The following is a 20,593-nucleotide window of genomic DNA, read 5'->3' as shown; positions in this document are numbered from 1 at the left end:
TTCCCATATATGGAAATTGTATGACTAGCAATTTTTTGATGGCGACACAAATTTTTTCCAAGTAATTATGAAAATGCCCCAATATATATTTTTTTCAAGGGCAAATAGAATTTTGTACTGAAGCAAACATTTTCCAGTAACAAAAATTTTTATGCCAAATTGAATTTGTGTGCATAACGTAGTACTGGATACAGAAATGTTGACTTTCGTTATACCATTTTTGAAAGACAGCTCTAACACAATTCAGGTCGTTTTCTATGCTTTGTAAATGCAGTACCGTCCAACCCTTAGTGCTTTGAGTACCAAGGTCTTTGGAAATTATTTTGGCTCAAAAGGTGCATTTAGATACATTTTAGGATCGGTGGCCGAATATGGATGACGCAGAATGGTACTAAAAGGGTGTCGTTTGAGTGGTGAGAGACTTGAACCTCTCAGATCGGGGGGCGAATCCGTTCACCTAAATCCACCCTGATTTATACCTTTCAGAATTAGATCAAACGATTTCAATTTTTCGCTGGTAACCGCTGGCCAAACTTAAACAGTGAAATCTGTTCATTTCACATGTTGCCACAAAGAACACCATAGGTTTCACCGATTTTAAAGTGGCTCTCTCAACATCAATAAAGCGTATAGCTCAAATTCAAATCACTTCATGCATATTCAACTTCCAGGTTTTATTAAAATACTCCAGGTTTCACCGATTAAATTTATCTAACTTAAAATAGCTTTCTCAAAGTTCACAGTAGCCAGGATATTTTTTTGATTTGATCAAAATGGAAGACGTTTACCTTGTAATTGCCCTTATAATATTGGCAGTTTTGGTTGCGATGACCTTTTTGGGAACTGCGTTTGACCTCTATAGGAATCATTCGATCCTGTTTGACGCGACCTACAGTGCGAGGAGCTTCACGGCGAGAAGCATTAGGTCAGGAAGCATATTTAGCACAACTTCTATGACAAATGCAGCTGCTATTGTCAACCCATCGACCAACCCTAATTCGCCTCCAGGTAAGTATTTAACCTAAATATGCTCCTCGGCCGTTTAAACAGCAAAAATATACCGGGTTAACGTGTTTCCACCAACTAGCAAGTCCATTTACCAAGGAAACTTTAATCCTATTTGTTTAGGAAGTCAACAGTACATTGATTTAAAATATATCATTTTTTTTTACATTTTTTACGAAGCAAGCTTTTTAGCAATGAATTTCGAACAGTTCAAAATGTTTGCATAGTGTTAATTAATTTTTCTAAAGCAAGCTATCAAATATTAAAACTTGTCAAGTTGTTTTGATGCCTTAGTTTGGATCGCAAAGCAATGACTTGTTTTGAAACCAGCTTTAAGCATAGCAATAGTTCCAAATTTTTGGTTCACTCTAAATTGAAAGATTCCGAAGCTAGCTATCACATCGGGTACCTGAGTCGTGGAGTTAACGGTTTAAGGGTTTTCAAGCAACCTATCAAGCAATAAAACTCTAGAATATTTCAAGCTGTTTTGATAGCTGCATTTGGTTTACAAGACTTCGAAGATTTTCAAGTGAACTATTCGGGCGATAAAAAATTGAAACCTTTTGTTTCAATGCGTTAAATTGGAGTGCAATGGATAAAACTTGTTAAGCAAACCATTCGAGCGATGAAATTTTCAACGAATTCAAGCTGTTTAGACAGCTTGAGCGGAGCAAACAAAAGTTTCCGACGCAAACTAACCAAGAGCTGAAACGAATTGTTTTAGTTTTCCTCGAATTGATTCACAGAAGAAAAGTTTCCAACGCGAACTTTCAACTTGTGAACTTATACGTTTTTTTGATGGCTTGCATTGCTTTGCAAATCTAAGTTGTCTAAGGCAAGCATTGAAAAATTTGATTTATTTTTTTGATAGCTCATTTGTTCGCAAAAAATCAAGTTTTTTTAAACAAATTATCAACAATAATTTGAAACATTTCATTTGTTTTAAACGCTCGAAATGGTTTTAAACAAATGAAATTGGGCTATTCAACAAATGAAACTGTAGAGTAATTCAATTGAATTTCATAGCATGAAAGATTTACAAACGATAGGACGCTTTTAAAGCAAGCTATCGGCGCGAAAAAACTTCGAGAGCCCTAATTTTTTTGTTCCGACCATTGAAATTAGGGAAGAACTTTGTATTCGGGTTTGTTTCTTTGTTTTTTTTTGTTTTCCGCTAGAATTCATGCACTAAAATTAATCATGGGACTAGGTTGAGTGATATGTCATTTTGAAGCCCTTTCAGTCGTGAATCGAACAACGTAAAAAATCAAAAAAATTCCGAGTGTAGAGAAAAATGGTTTGAAAATTTTGGTTTTTCTTCTCAATTCGACCTAACAAAGCGAGCGAATGTAGCTTATTTTAAGAGCTCAAAAGCTACTAATAGCTTAATTTAAAAGGTAAATACTTAGTTTTATTCGAATAATTTAGTTTTTCTTAGTATTTTAGCGCCTTTTTGGAATCAAAAACTTACAAAGTTCAAAAAACTGCAACAAAATGAAATATTTTTGCTTTTTTAAAAAAAATTTTCTTGTTTTTCTAGCCGTTTTCAAAAATTGTTTATTAATTTGCTTAATTTACTATGAATGTCCAATCTGCCTAATCTCTAGTTTTTTGTTCAGCTACTTTTATCACACCGCGCCGAAAACAAAACTACAATAATTTAAAAAAAAAAAACTTTTTTGTTGTATTTTTTAAGACTATGGTCGGAACACCCTGGACTACTCGAGCAGTAACCGGCTATCCTTGTTATGTTTTGAGTTGGTTCGCCTAAAAGTAGGTTTTACAAAGAAAGCTATGTATGTTAAAATGTTTTAATATATGATAATTTTTAAGGCTCTTCGAGAACAGGGCTTTTTCCCGTTTTATCCCAGTTGCCTAGTAACAAAAAAAAGACAAGCGCACGTTGTTTCTGATCTTTTGGGGGATAATAATTTTCTGTGAGGTCTAATGAGAGAGCTAAATAGGCTAGCGATTAACAAGCGTTGTCAAATCGGAATCTGATTTTTTTGGGAGAACAATTTGATTATCAAAATCACTTGATTCTTTTGATAGCTTGGCTTTTAAAAAAATAAATACATTTCAGTAGCGCTTGCGGCATACTTGGCCTGTATATAAAAAATACCCTTGGGATGGCAAAGGCCCTGGAATGTAATCTGGCCAGAACCTATTTTTTAAAGCCGAAGGAAAATCGTCGATCTAATGGCTGTCTGCTCATATTTTGTCAACTTGGTTGCCAAAGCACGTGTGCTTCAAGCTTTTTGCTTAAAACTATATTAGACCTCACGTACTAAATTTTTCAATTTCTTAACTAATTTAGCGTCATTTGAACAGTATATAGTTTTTTCTTTCACTTTCTGTGCTCCCGAAGGGGGAGCGCAAAAACTTGAAAATTCAGTACTTTTTCAGAAGTTTTTTACGACAAAGAATTATCATGCTCAATAGGAATTTATCTGTTTTAACTTGTAATCTTAGTTTTGTAACTGGTTTTTCGACTTGTGGATTGCCTTTGATTTTCTTTCTGCTAGCTTGCAATGATATGTTTGTGTTTTTGCAAGAGGTGCAAAGTGTAAACGTCAGTCGCCCTGTTTAACAGTTGTTTGCAAAAATTTTTGAACCACTGTTTTCACTTTGGCGACATTCATCTGATTATTAACTTAAATATTGCGTTTATAGAGCATTTGGCGTTGCGTTTAAATAATAGAGGAATGATGATGTTCACAATGTATCGTCTCAGAGATTTTCAAAGAGAATGAAGATCTTAATTTGGAGAAGCGGTTGTCACAGAGAAAGTGAACAGCACGGACGATCGTCTTTTCCCTCGTAAAAATGAATGAACACTATCTTACATTGTTTTAGGTAGCTATGGAACCACAGCAGAAATGGATATGTTGAAAATCCAAGACCAGTTGCAGAACCAGTCAACAATTAACCAATTGCTTCTTTGTTTCTCACTTTTTCGCAACCTGTCTCAACACTACGCCATCTCGCTTCAAGGTACAAGTATGATAGATGGGTCACAAAGGAAGCTATCATATGAGAACAGATCCTGAGATACTAAAAAAACGCCCAGTAACAAATGGCGTCACAATCAGGGTAGGATCAGTGACTTTCACTAAAAGGGGAGGGGGGACGGCCAGATGTTCGAAAAATTTGCCTTTTTAGGCCGACTTAATTGATTTTCAGAGTTAATTGTGTTTATTAGTACATCAGGAAAAAGTAGCAAACTAATTATGTCATCTGAAAAATTCAGCGAACATTCCAAATAACCCTCTCGTGTAAAGAACGAGATCCACAATGGAAGTCTCCGCAAACTGGATAATTAAGTTTCATCAAAACTGATTCTCATTTGGGACGCATCTTTAATACTTGTACTTATATTAAGACACGAATGATGTGAAACCCATTTTCGGTCTTAAGGAAATCATCGTCAAAACTTCTATCAAATAAATAAACTTTGATTGAAACATGCGAATTTTTAATATTTATCTCATGGAAGAAGGTCCTTAGATTTTATTGCCCTATTTCTGGCACAAAAAGTTGTTACGGAGTTATTCAGTTTTTTTGGTTTCTACACCTCTTTTCACGATAAATTTAGTCTTCAAGTATACTTAGTTTGCTGTGTTTCAATTACAAATACGTTATACAAAAAACATTCTTTAAAATTGGATGGATAATTTAATGTAGCAAAATGTATTCATAGGTTCAAAAAGTGATAATTTAATTTTGACGATGCCCCATTGAAGACATTGGCGACTTTTGGGGTTATTTGGGTGAATTCCGTAAAACTAGCATGGCTCAAAACAGAACCACAGGCCGACGACTTCGACCTCCTTCGATATAAGATTGTCTTCTTATGCACTTCAATGCTGCTCACAATTTCTGTTTCTATGAACACTTTCGGAAATATGGAACGGAAATACGAAGGAACATTTAGATACTTCTGGTACGTTTTCAAACGAATGGCAAGGCTGCTACCTAATTACATCATAACAATTCTGTTCGTAACCGGAATAGTCGGTCGCTGTCAAAATCCGAACACAATTCAAACGACTGGACTCGTTCATTCGTGTCAAGATGATTTGTGGCAAAACCTTCTCTTCATCAATAATTTTTTTCAGAAGAGTTTGGACCACATGAAGTGCTTGCCTCAAACGTGGTACATCGCAGCAAACTTTCAACTCTGGATTTTTACTCCAATAGTATGGCACGCATTTTTTGTTTACCCAAAAATAACCATCACGATCCTTGCCTGTTCCGGATTCATTCAAATGACGGCGGCAGTGGCTCTATCGATTGCTGTTAATGATTTCAACTTTTTTGAATATTTTGCTTACCAACCTTACTTTCAACTGCCAGCATGGGGTTTTGGACTTATCGCCGGGTTTCTTTTATGTAACCAAAAAGTTCCCGGACTTGGCAAGAAATCCCAATGTGCTTTATGGTCGGCTGAACTTCTATTTATTGTTATACCATTCTGGTCGATCTTATTCGGCGTAATTTCGGCAGACATATTAGTTGATATATTGGTTATTATATCGCCAGTTTTTGTGGCCTTATGCATTGCATATCTGGGCAGCGGTTACGGAGGCGTACTGAATGATTTTCTCAGTCATCCTTTCTGGGTATTGGCCAGTCACAGCTCTTATTCCACCCTACTTTGGCACTGGGTTTTCATCAACTGGGTTGGAGCACGAGCAACAGAATTCATGTCAGCGAACATATTGCATGCTTTCATGTTCTCAGTTGGCTGCTATTTCTGTTCCATAGCATTATCAATTTGGATCGAAGCTCCTTTCAGGGAAATGATGAAAATAAAACGACCCTACATTTAACCCGACAAGGAAGTTAGGTCGAAGCATTCCAAATTTAACTCTAATTATGCACAATAGAGCAAGCGGTTTGATGGAAACGTAAATTAGAAAGCAATAAATTGACAAAGCTGACATGGTTGCGCTATGAAAAGGGGAGGGGCTTTGAATCAGTTCACTATCATCACTATGCTACCATTCAAACGAGCCTTAGACTTCTGCCTTATTAGGATTTAAATATTAGCATGTTCACAACATTCATGGTTTGGGTTAAACACAATGAATTGCATTAATTTAACCTTCTACTGAAAAAACAAAATAGACCTATACTTTGTATGAAGTATCAGAGAGTTTTCAGTCAAAGTCTACCTTATGCATCATGTTTTGGTTTTTCCTGTGTCCCTGAGGGAATGCCCACTAACATTTCGGAAACGGTCAAAACAAAAACTGTGCTCATTTAATTGAACTTCCTCCTTACAAACCTTCAAAGCATATTGTCTCGAATTTCAGGCCGTCAAAACAAGCCGAAATCTAAAAATTCCTTAAGGGTTTCACAATCATAAGCACGCAGACAGTGTCGAAAACAAACTCTTTAAACAGGGGCGCAGCTGAGTTTCGCACCACTTGCAATAATTAATAAAAACTAGAAAAAATGATATATGTTCTCGACTGGTTCTCTTCAAATTATTTAATATATATTTTTCTGAAGTATGTTCGATTTGATAGCACTTGGTAAGGGCAAGCGTGGAGATTGTCATAAAACTTAAACCAGAAATTACCACATTCTTGAATTTTGCCATATTTCAACAATTTCTTAACTAACAGAAATTTTTGGCGAGTAGGATATACAAGAACCTGAGAAATTAAATTAAGAAAATCGAGCTGAAGAAGCCATTGAAAAGCTTATTGAAAAATAAAATACAAGGCATTTAAGAAGAAAAAAATTGGAACGAATTGCAAACGGCGGAAAAAAAAACAATTCAATTTCCTTCTAAAAAATTTCCGCTTTAGATACACCAACACTGCATTAGAAAACATATTTAGATGCAAAAAACTACCATAACTAATAACAATAAAGATAACCAAAACTTCTGTAGTTCTGCCAACAAATTTAATTTCGGCAAAAATGTTATCGCACGGGTACTAAGTAGTCCTTAATGTCTTGAATAATAAAGACAAAAAAAATCATAATTTACATTACTTTTAAACAAAACAATTAGATTTATGGTTACTTACCTGAAAAAGCAGCAACACTAGAATACACTAGAACTCAAGCGGAAAAAATAGACAGTAAAACTACGGATAGTAAAGGACCATTATTGCACCCAGAATAATGAAAAAAAAACGTTGTTTTAATTAGGACTTTTAATTAGGACTAAAATGATATGTTTTGACCGAAATCAACAAAGTCAAATTAAATCACTGAGACCTATTACATAATAAAACTATCTAATGAGAGTAATTTTTGCAGATAACACCTACAAAGAAGGGCGTTGATAACATGATGATTAATATATGCTGAAAAATGACAGAAAAACATCAAATTTTCGAGATCCTTAAAGTTACTCTAAACTTAACGCATAATGTATGTAAAATTATAGCTTTTTAATTATATACTACTTTTCAAACTCAAGTCAACCACTCACTCAACCTGAAAACAGAGGCGAAGTTGCACTTTGCATACACAAGCAAAAATATAACCGATTACGCTACGGGGAAAGTATTTCAATAGGTTTTTTGAATGATATACCGGAGACTCGAGACAGATTTTGAACTCGTAAAAACTTGAAGTAAAGTAACTGTCGGGCTTCACTTAGATGAAGAAAAGAGGGCTGACCCACTTTCACTTGCAAAAACATTCAAAGAACTTTTCACGACGATTGGATCAAAACTTGCTGATCAAACTCACAGTATTTCCCAATAACCAAAAAATATTTGTAAAATTGAAGTTAAAACACTCCCAATAATCAATGAAGTTTTGGAAAAAATAATGTTATCTCGCATGTATAATTATTTAGGATTGTTCAAACAAAACTGGGAGTTTAAATAATACTTGAGAAAATCCCAATTACCAATGAAGTATTTGAAAAAATAATAATCTTTCGTCCGTATAATTCTTTAGGATCGCTCAAACAACTTTTCCACAAACAAATTGGTTTTCGCCGAAAACTCGCAGCCACTGATGCCCTGACAGAACTAATACAATTTCAGTCAAACGACAAATTCGACTGTAGTTTCTTCATTGACCTTACAAGGCATTAGATAATCTCAATCACAAAATTCTGCTTGAAAAATTGGGAACTTTATGGATCAAGGGTCTTTGCTATAAATGGTTCGAAAGTTACCTTTCAGGTCGTTACCATTGTCTTCATAACAAATGAGCTATATCCAGCAGGTTACCAATTAACATGGAGGTCTTAGGTCCGCTGCTTTTTCTACTTTAGTTGATTGATATGCCCAAAATAGCGTGGGGCTCGAAGCTGCTCTTATTTGTAGCAAATTATACGAACACTATTGTCTAGAGTTCCAGACTGACAAGTTTGAATCTGACACCCGCGTTGTTAATAACTGACCAACTTCTAATAAAATCACTTTAAAACTTGATAGATCTATTTTATTTAAATTTGGACGTCTTACAGAAGCTTCCCATCTACTCGTTGCTATTAATCATAATCTGTTTAACCCTTAATTTTCATGAAAAAACTAAGGTGTAACTGTGGATAATAAGAACTGCTCTTGCATCACATTGCAAAATCGAAACAAAACTTGGACGCCATTCTGGTAAAAACAAGTGTTACAATTCTAAGAATGAGCCAATATTTCAAAATGGCCTCCTGGTATATGGGTCCACCTGTTTTTCGAATATGGCTCCACCTATGACCTGGATTTTCAGCGGAACATATATTTTTTCCGTTCCTGAGCTTTATGTTCATGATCTTCTGCGAAGCTCTGTTCCTGTTTACATTAAAACATTTGTAGAAAAAAGTTAAACCAGCCTCTTACAGATTAGCAAGAAAATTTGTTCTGGTGAAAAAGTCTAGTTCCCGATAACAGGTCACTTGCTCTCTCAAGTGAAACAAGCTATGCTATAACTGCTAGCAAAAATTATTTCAAAAACACAATTGACTAAGAGGCAAAGCTGAGCTTCGCACAACTTGTGACAACTAGATCTATCAAAATGAATGAAGATAATTGTGCAAAAAAAAAACACGCCCGAACAATAGAAAGAAAAATCAACATCAAAACAATACTTACCATGCGCAGATAAAGACGCAGAAGAGTCAAATGACACAAAATGAGGCCACTAAGCCGATATATTATAGGCATAAACCGAAGAAAAAAAAAACAGAACATGAAATTCTTAAACCGAGTTAATAGTTAATATGAGTAGTTAATATGAATAGACCGCAAATTTTAAATCCTAGCAGGCTCATAATACTTTTGTTGCAACAGAAAGACCCAGTAGATTAATGAGTCCAGGAACAGGAAATATCACCTCTGAACAGAGTTATTTACGGGAAAAAACTCTACAACAAGATTGCAATACTCTTCCTCCCGAGTAAAAATATGTCACTGAACAAGTTTTAATAAAAAGTAAGACTATCTTAATGCAACTTGTTAAAAACTACCATATGAAAACAACGATAGCTGGTTGCATGTTTCAACCACATTCATAAAAAAAATAATTAAAAAATTTCGTTTTTTTTAAAATTTAGAAGTCTCTTTAAAAAGGTGGCGTGATGAAAAAACTATATAAATGCGTAGAAATTTATTGAACTAGGCATTATCTTCAACAATTGTCTTCTTTAGATGAATAACAGACAAAAAAATGGAAAAAACAAGCAACAAAGAATTTCAACTTTTTCTAAATTTTTTGCACAATAAGTTTTTATTTTTTTTCAAAATTTTTTCGTGCCAAGGAAGCGCTAATTGAAGCTTCCAAAACTAGATTTCCTTTTATCGAAATCAAAATTTCTCGGCCTAAATGATCAATTTCTACATAGCGAACGTTACTCGATCGCGTTACTCGCTCGAAATTACACTTCAAAAATTTCAAACCCGTTTTTATCGAAACTGGGACAAGTTTTTGACAAATTTACTATATCGTTCGAATCACGACTGAAAGAGATTTAATATGATTTATCACTCGACTCGATCCGATGACTTTTTGTTGTACCTGAATTTGCGTGTAAAAACAACTAAACAATCAGAAAAGCAATGAATTACAAAAATGAATACATACTAACTGAAAGTACCAAGAAGTCAGTTAATCTACTCAGCTTCAGTTATTACGTTTTCTCTGATCACTTCCATAAGTGGATCTTGTTGATTAACCACATATGTCATAGTTTTCTTCTGGTAGAAATTACTTTGCATTTCTAGATTCTGAATCACATCTGAAAGAAGGTGTGCTCTCTCTACTTGCACGTGGGTTCCCTGAATATGAATAGATGCAAAATGGATATGCAGATGGTAAAACGAAGGCTGGTAGTGAAGAAAAACACGCAACTTTTCTTTTCCAAATGAAAACTTCTCTTTGATACCTTTCAAACACAGTTTCTGCACATTTCTCAACAGGTCCAAATGACTAGCATTCAAGTCTCTGATACTCATAAGGTCACGTCTGTTAACTATGGCCACAGCGTGAAACGTTTGCACGTCGCTTAAATCATTTGCTCTCAAATCAGGAACGCATACAAAGCCAATTTGTGGGTCAGCATCTTCGCATATTATTCTCTCAGATTCGCTTTTCTTCTCTAAAATATTATATACCCATTGGCAATTTAGAGCTTCTTTTTCGAAAAACGGCTTCACGAAATCAGAGTACAACTGAGGCGTTTCTTCAAAAACGAAAGGATCTTTCGCAGAATACTTGAGAATATGCCGTTCAATAGCTGGATAAATCAAAGTAGTTTTGATTTCATTTGTTGCTTTTGACTGCACTAAAACTTTATGAGTCGAATAAATATCATTTGAAAAAACAACCTGCGATCGCAAATCTTCAGAAAGAACCTCCTCTGCAATTTTATCATCGAATGGTTGCTTTTCTAAAATTATGACACCCATTTTTTCTTCTTTTTCCACCTGTAAGAATATAGTTTTAGTGTCATTGTGACAATTTAGCTGTTTAACTAATTTGAAGTTGGACAGTTGATCACTCAGTTCCGTTTTGGACATTTTTTCTGGAGTCGGATGAGATTCTGATGCACCATTCGAGTCTGAAGCTCTTTTCATGTTCTCTGAAGAAACCTAACACTTTAACTGGAAAAATCGATGTGACAATACACTTTATCAATTAATGATTGAAGTGCAAAGATATTTTCTTTACCCTATCATCCAAAATCTAAGCTAAGAAAATTTGAAATTAAAAGATTCCAAGCATAGTTAAATTATAATTAAATTACAAGATTGAACATACTGAAGTGAAACAATGATCATGTCAATTAAAATCATGATCATGTCTGTATAGGGTCTCTAACGCAGTGAATTTATTACTAATTTGTAATTTGTACCTGCCTGCGTCCAGGGTTGGAAAAAATCAATTAAACAGCGTTTTTTAAACATGTCTTTTTGTTTCTATTACAGTTTGTTCAGCTCTAACTTTCTGCCCTCATACCGATGATCTAATAGATATGCGGCAAGAAAAACGGGAGTCAGATAATCATCTCTTCTTTTTGCTACAAAACGTTAAGATGATCCGGTGCAGCATTGTAGAGATCGAGACGGCCCAATAACGGAAGGCGGCTCATACCCCTTTCGCAGCGGTTCGACTCTCCCAGACGATGCTAGTTTTTTGGCATAAAAGTTTTAAAAAACAGTTTTTTTTCTGTTTTAAAACGTGTTTTTTGCCTTGTTTTAAAACATTCCAAACCCTGCCTGCGCATTAAACTTGCAATGTGCTAAATACAAAAGACAACTAGACTCTAAAAGCTGATCATGTAACACAAACTCAAACAAGTCGCAAACCCGATATAAAATAAACCGACATTCGGCATTGACTCGGCCTTTTTTGAAAAGGTTTTTCATTTGCCAAATGTGCATAGGCTCATAAATTTGACAGAAAATTTATAGTTTTGAACATTAAGTTGAAAAAAGCCGAATAAAATCTAAACGAGAGAGACAAGCTTTTCGAAATAGCCAAATAAAATTAATCTGCATTAATCTGGACTAAAAATTGAATACGAAAATTTGTAACTTCGTTGACAGTAAGTGTGAACTGATCTTATAATACAAGGTTCGGTTGGATCATTACTGATATCACGCATTCGTCGATATCAGGTATCAAAGAATTCTCCTAGCTTTTGCATAAAACTTAGCACCAAAATGCGAGACCTTGGTTGGAACAATTTGACTAATTTTATAAAACTACTCGCAAGCTCGCTTGTGAAAAAAAAATTAACTTAAAATACTATAATAAAAAATTTGCTGAAATAAATTACAACATAGTTCAACTTTAAACATAACCAACAGACAGTTGGAAAAGAGTCGATGTACGCAAGGAATCAAAAAATACTGACTTGCTTTTTGAAACAAAAATTTAACTTTCGAAATTTTTAGAACAAAATAGATGGCTTTAAAAACCATTGACACTTTTTTGATAAAATTAACGCAACTTGAGAAAACTTGATCCATAGATCAAAAAATTTTATTTAAAATTTTGAAACTCTTTCGAAATTAGAAGTCGATCAACTTTTTTCGTGACCTGAATATTTTGCACCTCGATAGTTGAATTTGCCTTCGTTTTAACAAAGGAAATGAACTAACATAAAAAAAACCTAGCATCAAACCATAAAAACAATTAAATTTCAGCGTGACGAAAGTTTAGGAAGTCACTCATAGATTCTAAATAAAGAAAAAAAAATCAAAACTTTCAAAAAAAAATCAGATTAAAATTTGAACAAAGACGCAAAACAGCGCTACGCATCTCTTGCTTTCGATTAAACCGTAGATAAAACCAGTGAGTCAAAAAATATCTAATTGGAAAAAAAACAGATAAAATTTTAAAACTGAAACATGGTTTAAGAAAAGAAAAACCAATTTCAGAAAAAAGACGAGAAACACAACACCAGCATTGAAGCAGCTTTAAGTATTTAATTGAAAATACGTGCGTAGACGACCATTGATAAATAATAAAACTGACATTAGAAATTGAGGTCATAAAAATATGTGAAGCGATTAAGTTTTTGAAAATTTCAAATCAGACTTGAAACTACTATGAAAAAAATTTGCAGCAAAATCAAATTCAGTGATATGGCAACAAAGGCGACAAAAAAAATTTCGTACTAACTCAAGAAAAAAACAGATATGTAGGAAAGTTGTTTGCGGGAAAAGAAGTCTAGTTCCCGATTACAGGACACGCAGGTGTTAAAAAAACGATCGAATTCTTGATAAGAGAAGCGAAAAAATCATCGGTACTCAGATAAATTTTAGAAGGTTTTTGAAGTCATTCAGCGCGTACCCCCATTGCTACCAATTCAATTATTTGACGCCTGATTTCTTGTTTTTTGGGAGACAAAAATTTCATACAAAAACAATTGAGCCAAATTTAAGGAACAAGATTTTTGAAGCGAAGTCATGCATATATTCTAAATAAAAAAAACACTATCAAATACTTGAATTGAATAAATAAAATTAATAACTTGAACAAAAAAGATCAAGTCAAAAAATTGTTTTTCAAAAAGCACATGCTACCTGTACACCAACAGGTCAAATTCATCACTTACCGTCCCATTCAAACATACTAAGTAATCTAGAGTATAAAAATCAGAAACCAGGAAGAGACAGAAACCAGGAAGATAATTTGAAAAAAAAAAAATTGGAAAGTAAATACTACATTTACAAAAGACTTCATAAGTTTGCCTCGAATGATGTTCAGTTTAAGGCAAAACATCGAGCAGTATAATCACAAGCGTTAACTGAGCATTCAGAAAATTTCATGGGGTGGCAACTTAGCGAAAAGAAACTGAGACAAAAACCAGAAAGTCGAAAATATTTATATTTGGAAAAAAATAGATTAATATTAAAAACGAAAAACTCTATTTCAGCAAAACAGTCGAGCGACACAACACTAACTTTAAACAAGCTTTTAGTATTGAATGAAATTACGTGGGTAGACGCCCATTCATAAATATCAATACTGACATTAGAAACTGATGTCATGAAAACTTGAAGCGCTTAAGCTTTTTAATTTTGAACTTTTGCAACACAACTTTCCTGAAATATTGATGATCAATTTTACTCTTCAAACGACATAAAAGATATTCAATTACCCGAAATAACAAAAGGCAAAACCATTCTAGCTGAATAAAAATTTCAAGTGAAAAAAAAAGAAAATATACTAAATCAAGGTTAGTTTACTTACATATTACAGGATTATATCAACAACACTGAAACTACAATAAAAATAGCTTGCGGTACTTTCAAAATCCAGGATGTTGCAACCAAACCGACAAAATATAAGCAGACAAACGAAGTCCGACCATTTAATTTTGGCCGAAAAAATCGTACATAGTGAAAAAATCCAGATTTATAAGAAAAGTTGTTTACGGGAAAAAAAGTCTAGTTCTCGATAACAAAACACGCAAGTGTAGAAAAAAGACCAAACTAAACGCTTGATGAAGGAGATAAAAAATCATCACTACTCAAAAAATTTGAAAACATTTTGAAGTACGTTCCCTATTTCTACTAATTCAATCATTTTACGACTGATGTCCTTTTTTTGTTATTTGAGGGACAAAAATTTCATACGAAGCCGATTATTTTTGTTCAAAATTCAGCCAAAATTATGAACGAAAAAAGTTGGCGAAGTAAAGCATAGATTCTAAAAAAAATAAACACGATCAAATATTTGATTTGGAAAATAATAGTAATAACTAGCGTGTAACGCACCTCCGGTGCTTCGATGTCCTTTTTTGTTATTCGAGTGACAAAAATTTCATACGAAGCCGATAGTTTTATTCAAAATTCAGCCAAAATCATGAACAAAAAAAAGGCGAAGTAAAGCATAGATTCTAAAAAAAAAAACACGATCAAATATTTGATTTGGAAAATAATAGTAATAACTAGCGTGTAACGCACCTCCGGTGCTTCGAATTTTTGACATATCATAAAAAAGACATATCTCGGAAACTGAGATGAATCGAAAAGTCAAACTTCGAGGAAAGAATTGGAACCTCTGAGATCATGCCCTTATGGGGTTGGGAATTTCCAATTTTACAATGTTTTTTTAGTTCAACATTTTCAGAAAAATTTTGGTTACAAATTGAAAATCGTCTATCTCGGAAACCAAAAGCTCTTGAGGTGCCATCTTTGGAGGCAAGAAAAGTTTCAATCGAAGGTTTTTATATCTGAGTTCTTCGTAAATTTTTAGAAAAATTATTATAAAAAAACGTCATGACAGCGATCAAATATAGGGTTGCTAATATCAAAATTAGCGAAGTTTCTTAAATCTAATAAAAAAACGTCAGATCTCGGAAACCAAAAGGATCTTAGCAGTCATATTTGGAGGCAAGATTTACAACTGCTGAAAGTACCGTGACAGCACCCCACCATTGAGTTGCTGGTATCACAATGTGATGTTTTTCAAATGAAAGTTTTTCGAATATTCTTCAAAAAAATCATAAGGAAGCCATATCTCGGACGCCAAAAACATTTGAGCAGTCATAATTGAAGGCAAGATTTGCAATGCCTGAGAGCACCTCAGACTATAGAGTTAAGTATTTCAACTTTCGAAAAAGTGATTAAAAAACGTCATATCTCCAAAACTAAAAGGATTTGAGCAGTTATATTTTGAGTCAAGCTCAGCAACCCCTGAAAGTCCTGACAGCACTTAACTACAGGGTTGAGATTTTCAAATTTTTTGAATCTAAATTATATGAAAAATTTCAAAAAAAAATCACAAAAATTGTCTTATCTCATAAACTAAAAAGATTTGGGTATTCGAATCTTTAGGCCAAATTGGCAACCCCTGGGGAAACCCTGACAGCATCCCATTTTTGTGTTGCTAATTTCAAACTTTAAGAAAAAACACAAGCTGGAAAATCGAAAAAAATTCTTAACCATTGCAATTTACACCATAGTTTAAACTCTTTCGTTAAACATGGAAGCATAATACGTTAAAATATTTAAACATGGCGAGATAGTGAAGCCTGCATTAAAATATATAATAGATTTGAATAGCATTTGAATATATAATAAATTTGAATAAAAAAGATTGAATTAAATACTGGAAAAAGATCAATTAAAAAAATGTCTCTCTCTCTCTCTACGCCTGCTGGTCGATGTCATCTCTTGCACAACCATTCAAACATATTACTGTAAACTTGTGGGCACAAGACCATACAGCAGCCATTAAGATGATTAAAAAAATTGAAAAATTAAGAATTTGTCTACAAAAGTGTTGTTCAATTCAAAGCAAAAACATCGAGCAACGAAATCGCCAGCTTATTTGAGAACATCATGGAGTGGCAAATAAGGCCAGATGCATAAAAGTAGATGCGAGTTGAACCAAAATAAAACTGTTCTCACAAGGGGCAGTACAACTGTGCCGAAAATAAAAACATAGTTCAACAGTGCCAAAAACTTGAACAAATTTGAACATATTAAAAGCGGCAATCAAAAATTAAACGGCGATTAGTGACATTTAACATTTTGAGCGAGAAAATTTGCAACTTAAACGTTTTGGCGCCAAAACTGGAGTGATTTGAAATTTTACACTTCAAGGTTTCCATATAAAACAAGCAAAACATTGCTTCATTCAATTCCTTTTAGTTGAACAGCAATTGATTCATTTTAATAATTAACTTTCGACTGTTTTTGTTTTCGGCACTTTGCCCATGAGTTTTTCGCCCATTCGGTCCTTCGCTCATTAGAATAGCCCCCAAATAGCGTCAATAATTTCTCGCTCTTTAGAAAATGCGTTTAAGTAATTGAAATTTTCCCGCCTGTTTCGGCACTGTTGTACTTCGGCACTGTTGAACGCCCCCTTCTCACATGAAACATTTCGGGCTATAAAATTGTGAAAAACATGATGACAGAAAAATTTTCAAACAACACAAATTGGGCAATTAAGCCAAAGCCATTTCGCTTTTACAATTCTTTTAAGCAAAAAAAGCACTCAAAATATTACATTAAGTCAAAGAAATTATACATAATCATCCAAAGAACTGGTAATTTTACACAGAACTAGTTAAGCTTACAAATCAAATTAAATTATTTTGACTTTGAATTGATAAACTTACAAATAAGAGCAAATCATCAAGACCTTATACTCGAGTGAAAGTTGCTTTAATCACAATCTAAATTCTGCGCTGTGGCAACTAAGCAGACAAACAAAAACAATTTTTTCAAGTTTGCAAAAAGAGACAGGTCCTGGCAAGATTCGAAGTAGGTTTGAAAACATAAAAAAGGTAGAACCAAAACAGCAAGAAGTACTTTAAATAAATACCCTTTGCGGGAACCGAACCACAAGCCTCGAGCATTCAAATCGACTACCATACACAACGGTGCTCCTGATGCTTTAAGAACCGCAACAATATTTATTTATTTTCCTTTACACATTCTTGAAAAGACATTAGATGGGGGCGCTCCCTTTTCCCTTAAGGGTTGAGGCGCTTCATCCAGAGGGAGAGCATCAATATACGAAGTGATTTGCGGGAAATCACTGTTGTACACAATGGATAAGGTTTGTTATATTCTGTTATTTTTCTGGCTGGGTAATATTGCCTGAGCCGCAAGCAATGAGTACCAATCAACGCCACTTCAGCGCAAAAGTCTAGTTTGTTGCAATGTGCTAATACAATGTCAAGCTGAACAGAAACATTGCACGTAACATGGCAAAAATTTTTGATCTAATAAAGTCTGGAATCAGAAAATATTACTCTTTACATAGCTAACGTTATTACTAAGGAGCAAACCAAAAAACAAATTTTTATTATGATTGATAGTTAACAACGTAAATAGCAAGAAAACGAAATGATATTTACATGGGACATCTGTACAAATTTACAAAATCTGATTACTTATTACTCAATGGCATTTTTCTTCTGTAATCGTTTCTCCCAATTTGAACCCCGTTTGCCTTTGTTTGGCACAATCAGCAAAGGCTCTTCCTTGCTTTGCTCTAGAGTATCATTGCGACTCACATCTGCTGATTCTAGAACCTTCTCTTCGGTGAGAATTCTTCGTAAATTTCCTTTGATCATCAGAATTTCTTTTCTGTTATTCAATAGCTTTTCGACATCGAATTGAAGTTGTGTCATTTTATTTCGTAGATCAGAATTATCTTGTTCCAAAAGAGAAATTGTTCTGTCTTTTTTGTTGCACTGAACTTCCTTCAGCTTGATTTTTGACATTAGCAATTGGAAAGGCTGGTTTGAGTTTCCATCAATTAAAGTTCTCATAGCTTCTAGCTCAACTGTCTTAGCTTGAACTTCATTTCTTAACTCTCGATTTTCGTTTTGCAGATTCGCAATTGCGTTTTCAAGAGATGCTATTTTGTGGTAAGTCGTATAATCATCACTGAGTTTCTCGGAGTCAAATCTTGAAGCTAATTTTTGCATGAAGTCCCTCGATTCGCTCTCTTGATGATTCATTCTCTCGGCATCTCTCTTTGGGTTTAAATTTACGTCGTTCTCTTTTAGTTTTAACTGGTGTTTCAAGGAAAGAATTTCTTGCTGACATTGGGTCTGGAGTTGTTCGTACTCCGCAGTAACGACTTTCAGTTTTTTCGAAATTTTCTCATTCTCTAAATGCAAATTCCTTGAGTTTTTCAAAGCCTCCTCCAAAGATAACACCGTTCGATCAGCTTCGAAAAGTTTGACTTTGGCGTCACCTTCTATTTTTGTAACTCTAGTTTCAGCCTCTGCTTTCACTTTCTGCAATTCCTGCCATAGCAAATCGTTCTTTTCTTTCACTTCTTGCTCAGCGTTAAGAGCTCGGTTCTTTTCTACAATCAACATTTCATTGCTTTCCTTCAGCGACCTTCTTTCTCTTTCGTGCAAATCAGTCAAACTAGTTTTCACATTTTGAAGATCATGATCATGACGAGCTTTTATCTCTGCCAGTTCTTGTCTAAGCCGGTCATCAAATGTGAATCGATCCTCTTGTCTCGAAGATACGTACTTCTCGTATGTTTCTTCTCTAGCTTTTTGCATGCTGTCAGCGTGGTTCTGAGCATAACTGAGCTTTTCGTTTGCCGATGCAAGTTTCTCACTTAGTTCGACATTCTGCACTCCCACAAACTCTTTGTCTCGTTGAAGCAAGCTAATAGTCTGCTTTGCGGCCGTTAAATCGCTATCAAGCTCGTCACGTTCTCGCTGGATAGCTCGGTAGGCTAACTGGAGATTTTTGAATTCTGTTTGCTGTGACTCAAGTTCCAAACCTAATGAATCTCGTTCCGACCTCACTTGCTCAAAATTTTTAATCCTGTAGTCTCCCTCTTTGATTTCCTTTTGAGTATCTTTCAGTTCAACGGACAATTTCTGGAATCGAACGATCATCTCCGCATGCTGTTTATGTTCACTGGTCAGTTTATCTACAATGCTTTCATACTGACTTTTCATATTATTTACTTCGTCTGTTGCCTCTTTTAAAGCTTTTCGCAGAGATTCTTGTTCCTCTTTGAACTTCTCTACTAGTGAATGCATCTTTAGGAGCGTGAAATCGCGAATTGAAAGGGAATCTTCCGGCATGGCTTTCAGTTTGTAAAACTTGTCTTGACTCAGCATCTGCGGAGAGCTTGAAAAAGATAGAACTCTGCGCACGTCGCCTGCCTGGCTTTGTAACTTTTCATTAATTAGCTCCAAATCGTGTTGCCTTTTCAAAATCTTTTGAAGATCTGAGCGCATGGATTCATGTCTCTTTTTCATCTCATCCCGAGCAGATGAATGGACAGTCTGTTGTGAATCAAGTTTTGTCTGTAGGATACGCCTCTGATGTTCTGCCTCCTGCAGCCGCTCTTCCATTTCGTCAACTAAAGCCATCTGATCTGCTTTCATATTATCCATCTGCAGCACCTTTTTAGATATTTCCATCTTGCACAAATGAAGATCGTGCAATAATTGCTGTTTTTCTTGGTCAAAGTGTGCATGCGTGTCTCCAATGACGCCTCTTTGAGTATTGGCATTCTCATTAGCCCGCCGACGACCATCTGGGGAGGAAAGAACGGCATTTTCCATGCGCTCGAAGTCAGATGTGCCATCGTGCGTTTCACTGAATTCTGGGGGCAATGAGCCTTCGAAGAAACTCTGTTCTTCCTCGCCTTCCATATTGCCTAAAAATAGAACTGCTGAATGCATAAACTTGAAAAACTTTCTCATAGCCATCCAGTGGTAAGATATTAAAACCAAAAAACTACATTGGCTAAAAGTGCTAGTGCCAGTCGGTCATATTTGGAAGTTTGACCTTGAATTAGAAGTTTAATCTCGATTTTGGGGACAAAAGTAATTTTTTTAAATTTCGAATGGAGCCTGTCATGCTCAAGTTTCTCGCGACAACTGAAAATGAAAATAAAATTACACAGAAGATTGGAGTTAGAATCGCGGGAAAGTCGCTAGAAAAATACGAGAGTAAAATTGCTATTCGCAAATTTACCGGAATAGTTCGACACGACTAGAGCTGTCTTGTTCCTTACAGGGAATCGAGAGTTCAGGAAGAAGTAAAGAAGAACAATTGAATGGACCAGAGTGACACTTGAGTGGGAATGTGACATTCGACCAGAATGTGTCAAAATGCAAGTTCGAATTCGAAGTTTTATTGATGCATCGGACAGGGAAGATTGA

General features: G+C 34.8%; 3 protein-coding genes across 3 annotated transcripts; 1 reads left to right on the top strand and 2 right to left on the bottom strand.

The window, feature by feature from the left end:
* The first annotated feature begins 576 nt into the window (after window positions 1-576).
* Window positions 577-6,129, top strand: LOC134844402 (uncharacterized). The gene is made up of 4 exons (XM_063861063.1): window positions 577-1,008; window positions 3,862-3,999; window positions 4,388-4,422; window positions 4,749-6,129. The coding sequence occupies exons 1-4, from the start codon at window positions 774-776 to the stop codon at window positions 5,835-5,837; spliced, it is 1,497 nt and encodes a 498-aa protein (XP_063717133.1). The 5' UTR covers window positions 577-773; the 3' UTR covers window positions 5,838-6,129.
* A 3,888-nt stretch (window positions 6,130-10,017) lies between these two features.
* LOC134844395 (m7GpppX diphosphatase-like) lies at window positions 10,018-11,060 on the bottom strand. Its single transcript, XM_063861054.1, has one exon. The coding sequence runs from the start codon at window positions 11,046-11,048 to the stop codon at window positions 10,086-10,088; it is 963 nt and encodes a 320-aa protein (XP_063717124.1). The 5' UTR covers window positions 11,049-11,060; the 3' UTR covers window positions 10,018-10,085.
* Window positions 11,061-17,754: 6,694 nt separating this feature from the next.
* On the bottom strand, window positions 17,755-20,082 carry LOC134845092 (progesterone-induced-blocking factor 1-like). The gene has a single exon (XM_063861944.1). The coding sequence runs from the start codon at window positions 20,078-20,080 to the stop codon at window positions 17,837-17,839; it is 2,244 nt and encodes a 747-aa protein (XP_063718014.1). The 5' UTR covers window positions 20,081-20,082; the 3' UTR covers window positions 17,755-17,836.
* Between the last annotated feature and the right edge of the window lie 511 nt (window positions 20,083-20,593).

Source organism: Symsagittifera roscoffensis, chromosome 4, assembly GCF_963678635.1.
Source record: "Symsagittifera roscoffensis chromosome 4, txSymRosc1.1, whole genome shotgun sequence".
Classification (NCBI taxonomy): Eukaryota; Metazoa; Xenacoelomorpha; order Acoela; family Convolutidae; genus Symsagittifera; species Symsagittifera roscoffensis.
The sequence above is the reverse complement of the archived record's forward strand: the minus strand, read 5'-3'. Positions and strand labels throughout refer to the sequence as shown.

Coding starts and splice junctions, on each gene's coding strand:
- LOC134844395 (XM_063861054.1), bottom strand. CDS start 11,048: ATGAAAAGAGCTTCAGACTCGAATGGTGCATCAGAATCTCATCCGACT.
- LOC134845092 (XM_063861944.1), bottom strand. CDS start 20,080: ATGGAAGGCGAGGAAGAACAGAGTTTCTTCGAAGGCTCATTGCCCCCA.
- LOC134844402 (XM_063861063.1), top strand. CDS start 774: ATGGAAGACGTTTACCTTGTAATTGCCCTTATAATATTGGCAGTTTTG. Junction 1,009..3,861: donor CAACCCTAATTCGCCTCCAG/GTAAGTATTTAA, acceptor ACATTGTTTTAG/GTAGCTATGGAACCACAGCA. Junction 4,423..4,748: donor AACCCATTTTCGGTCTTAAG/GAAATCATCGTC, acceptor GCCCCATTGAAG/ACATTGGCGACTTTTGGGGT.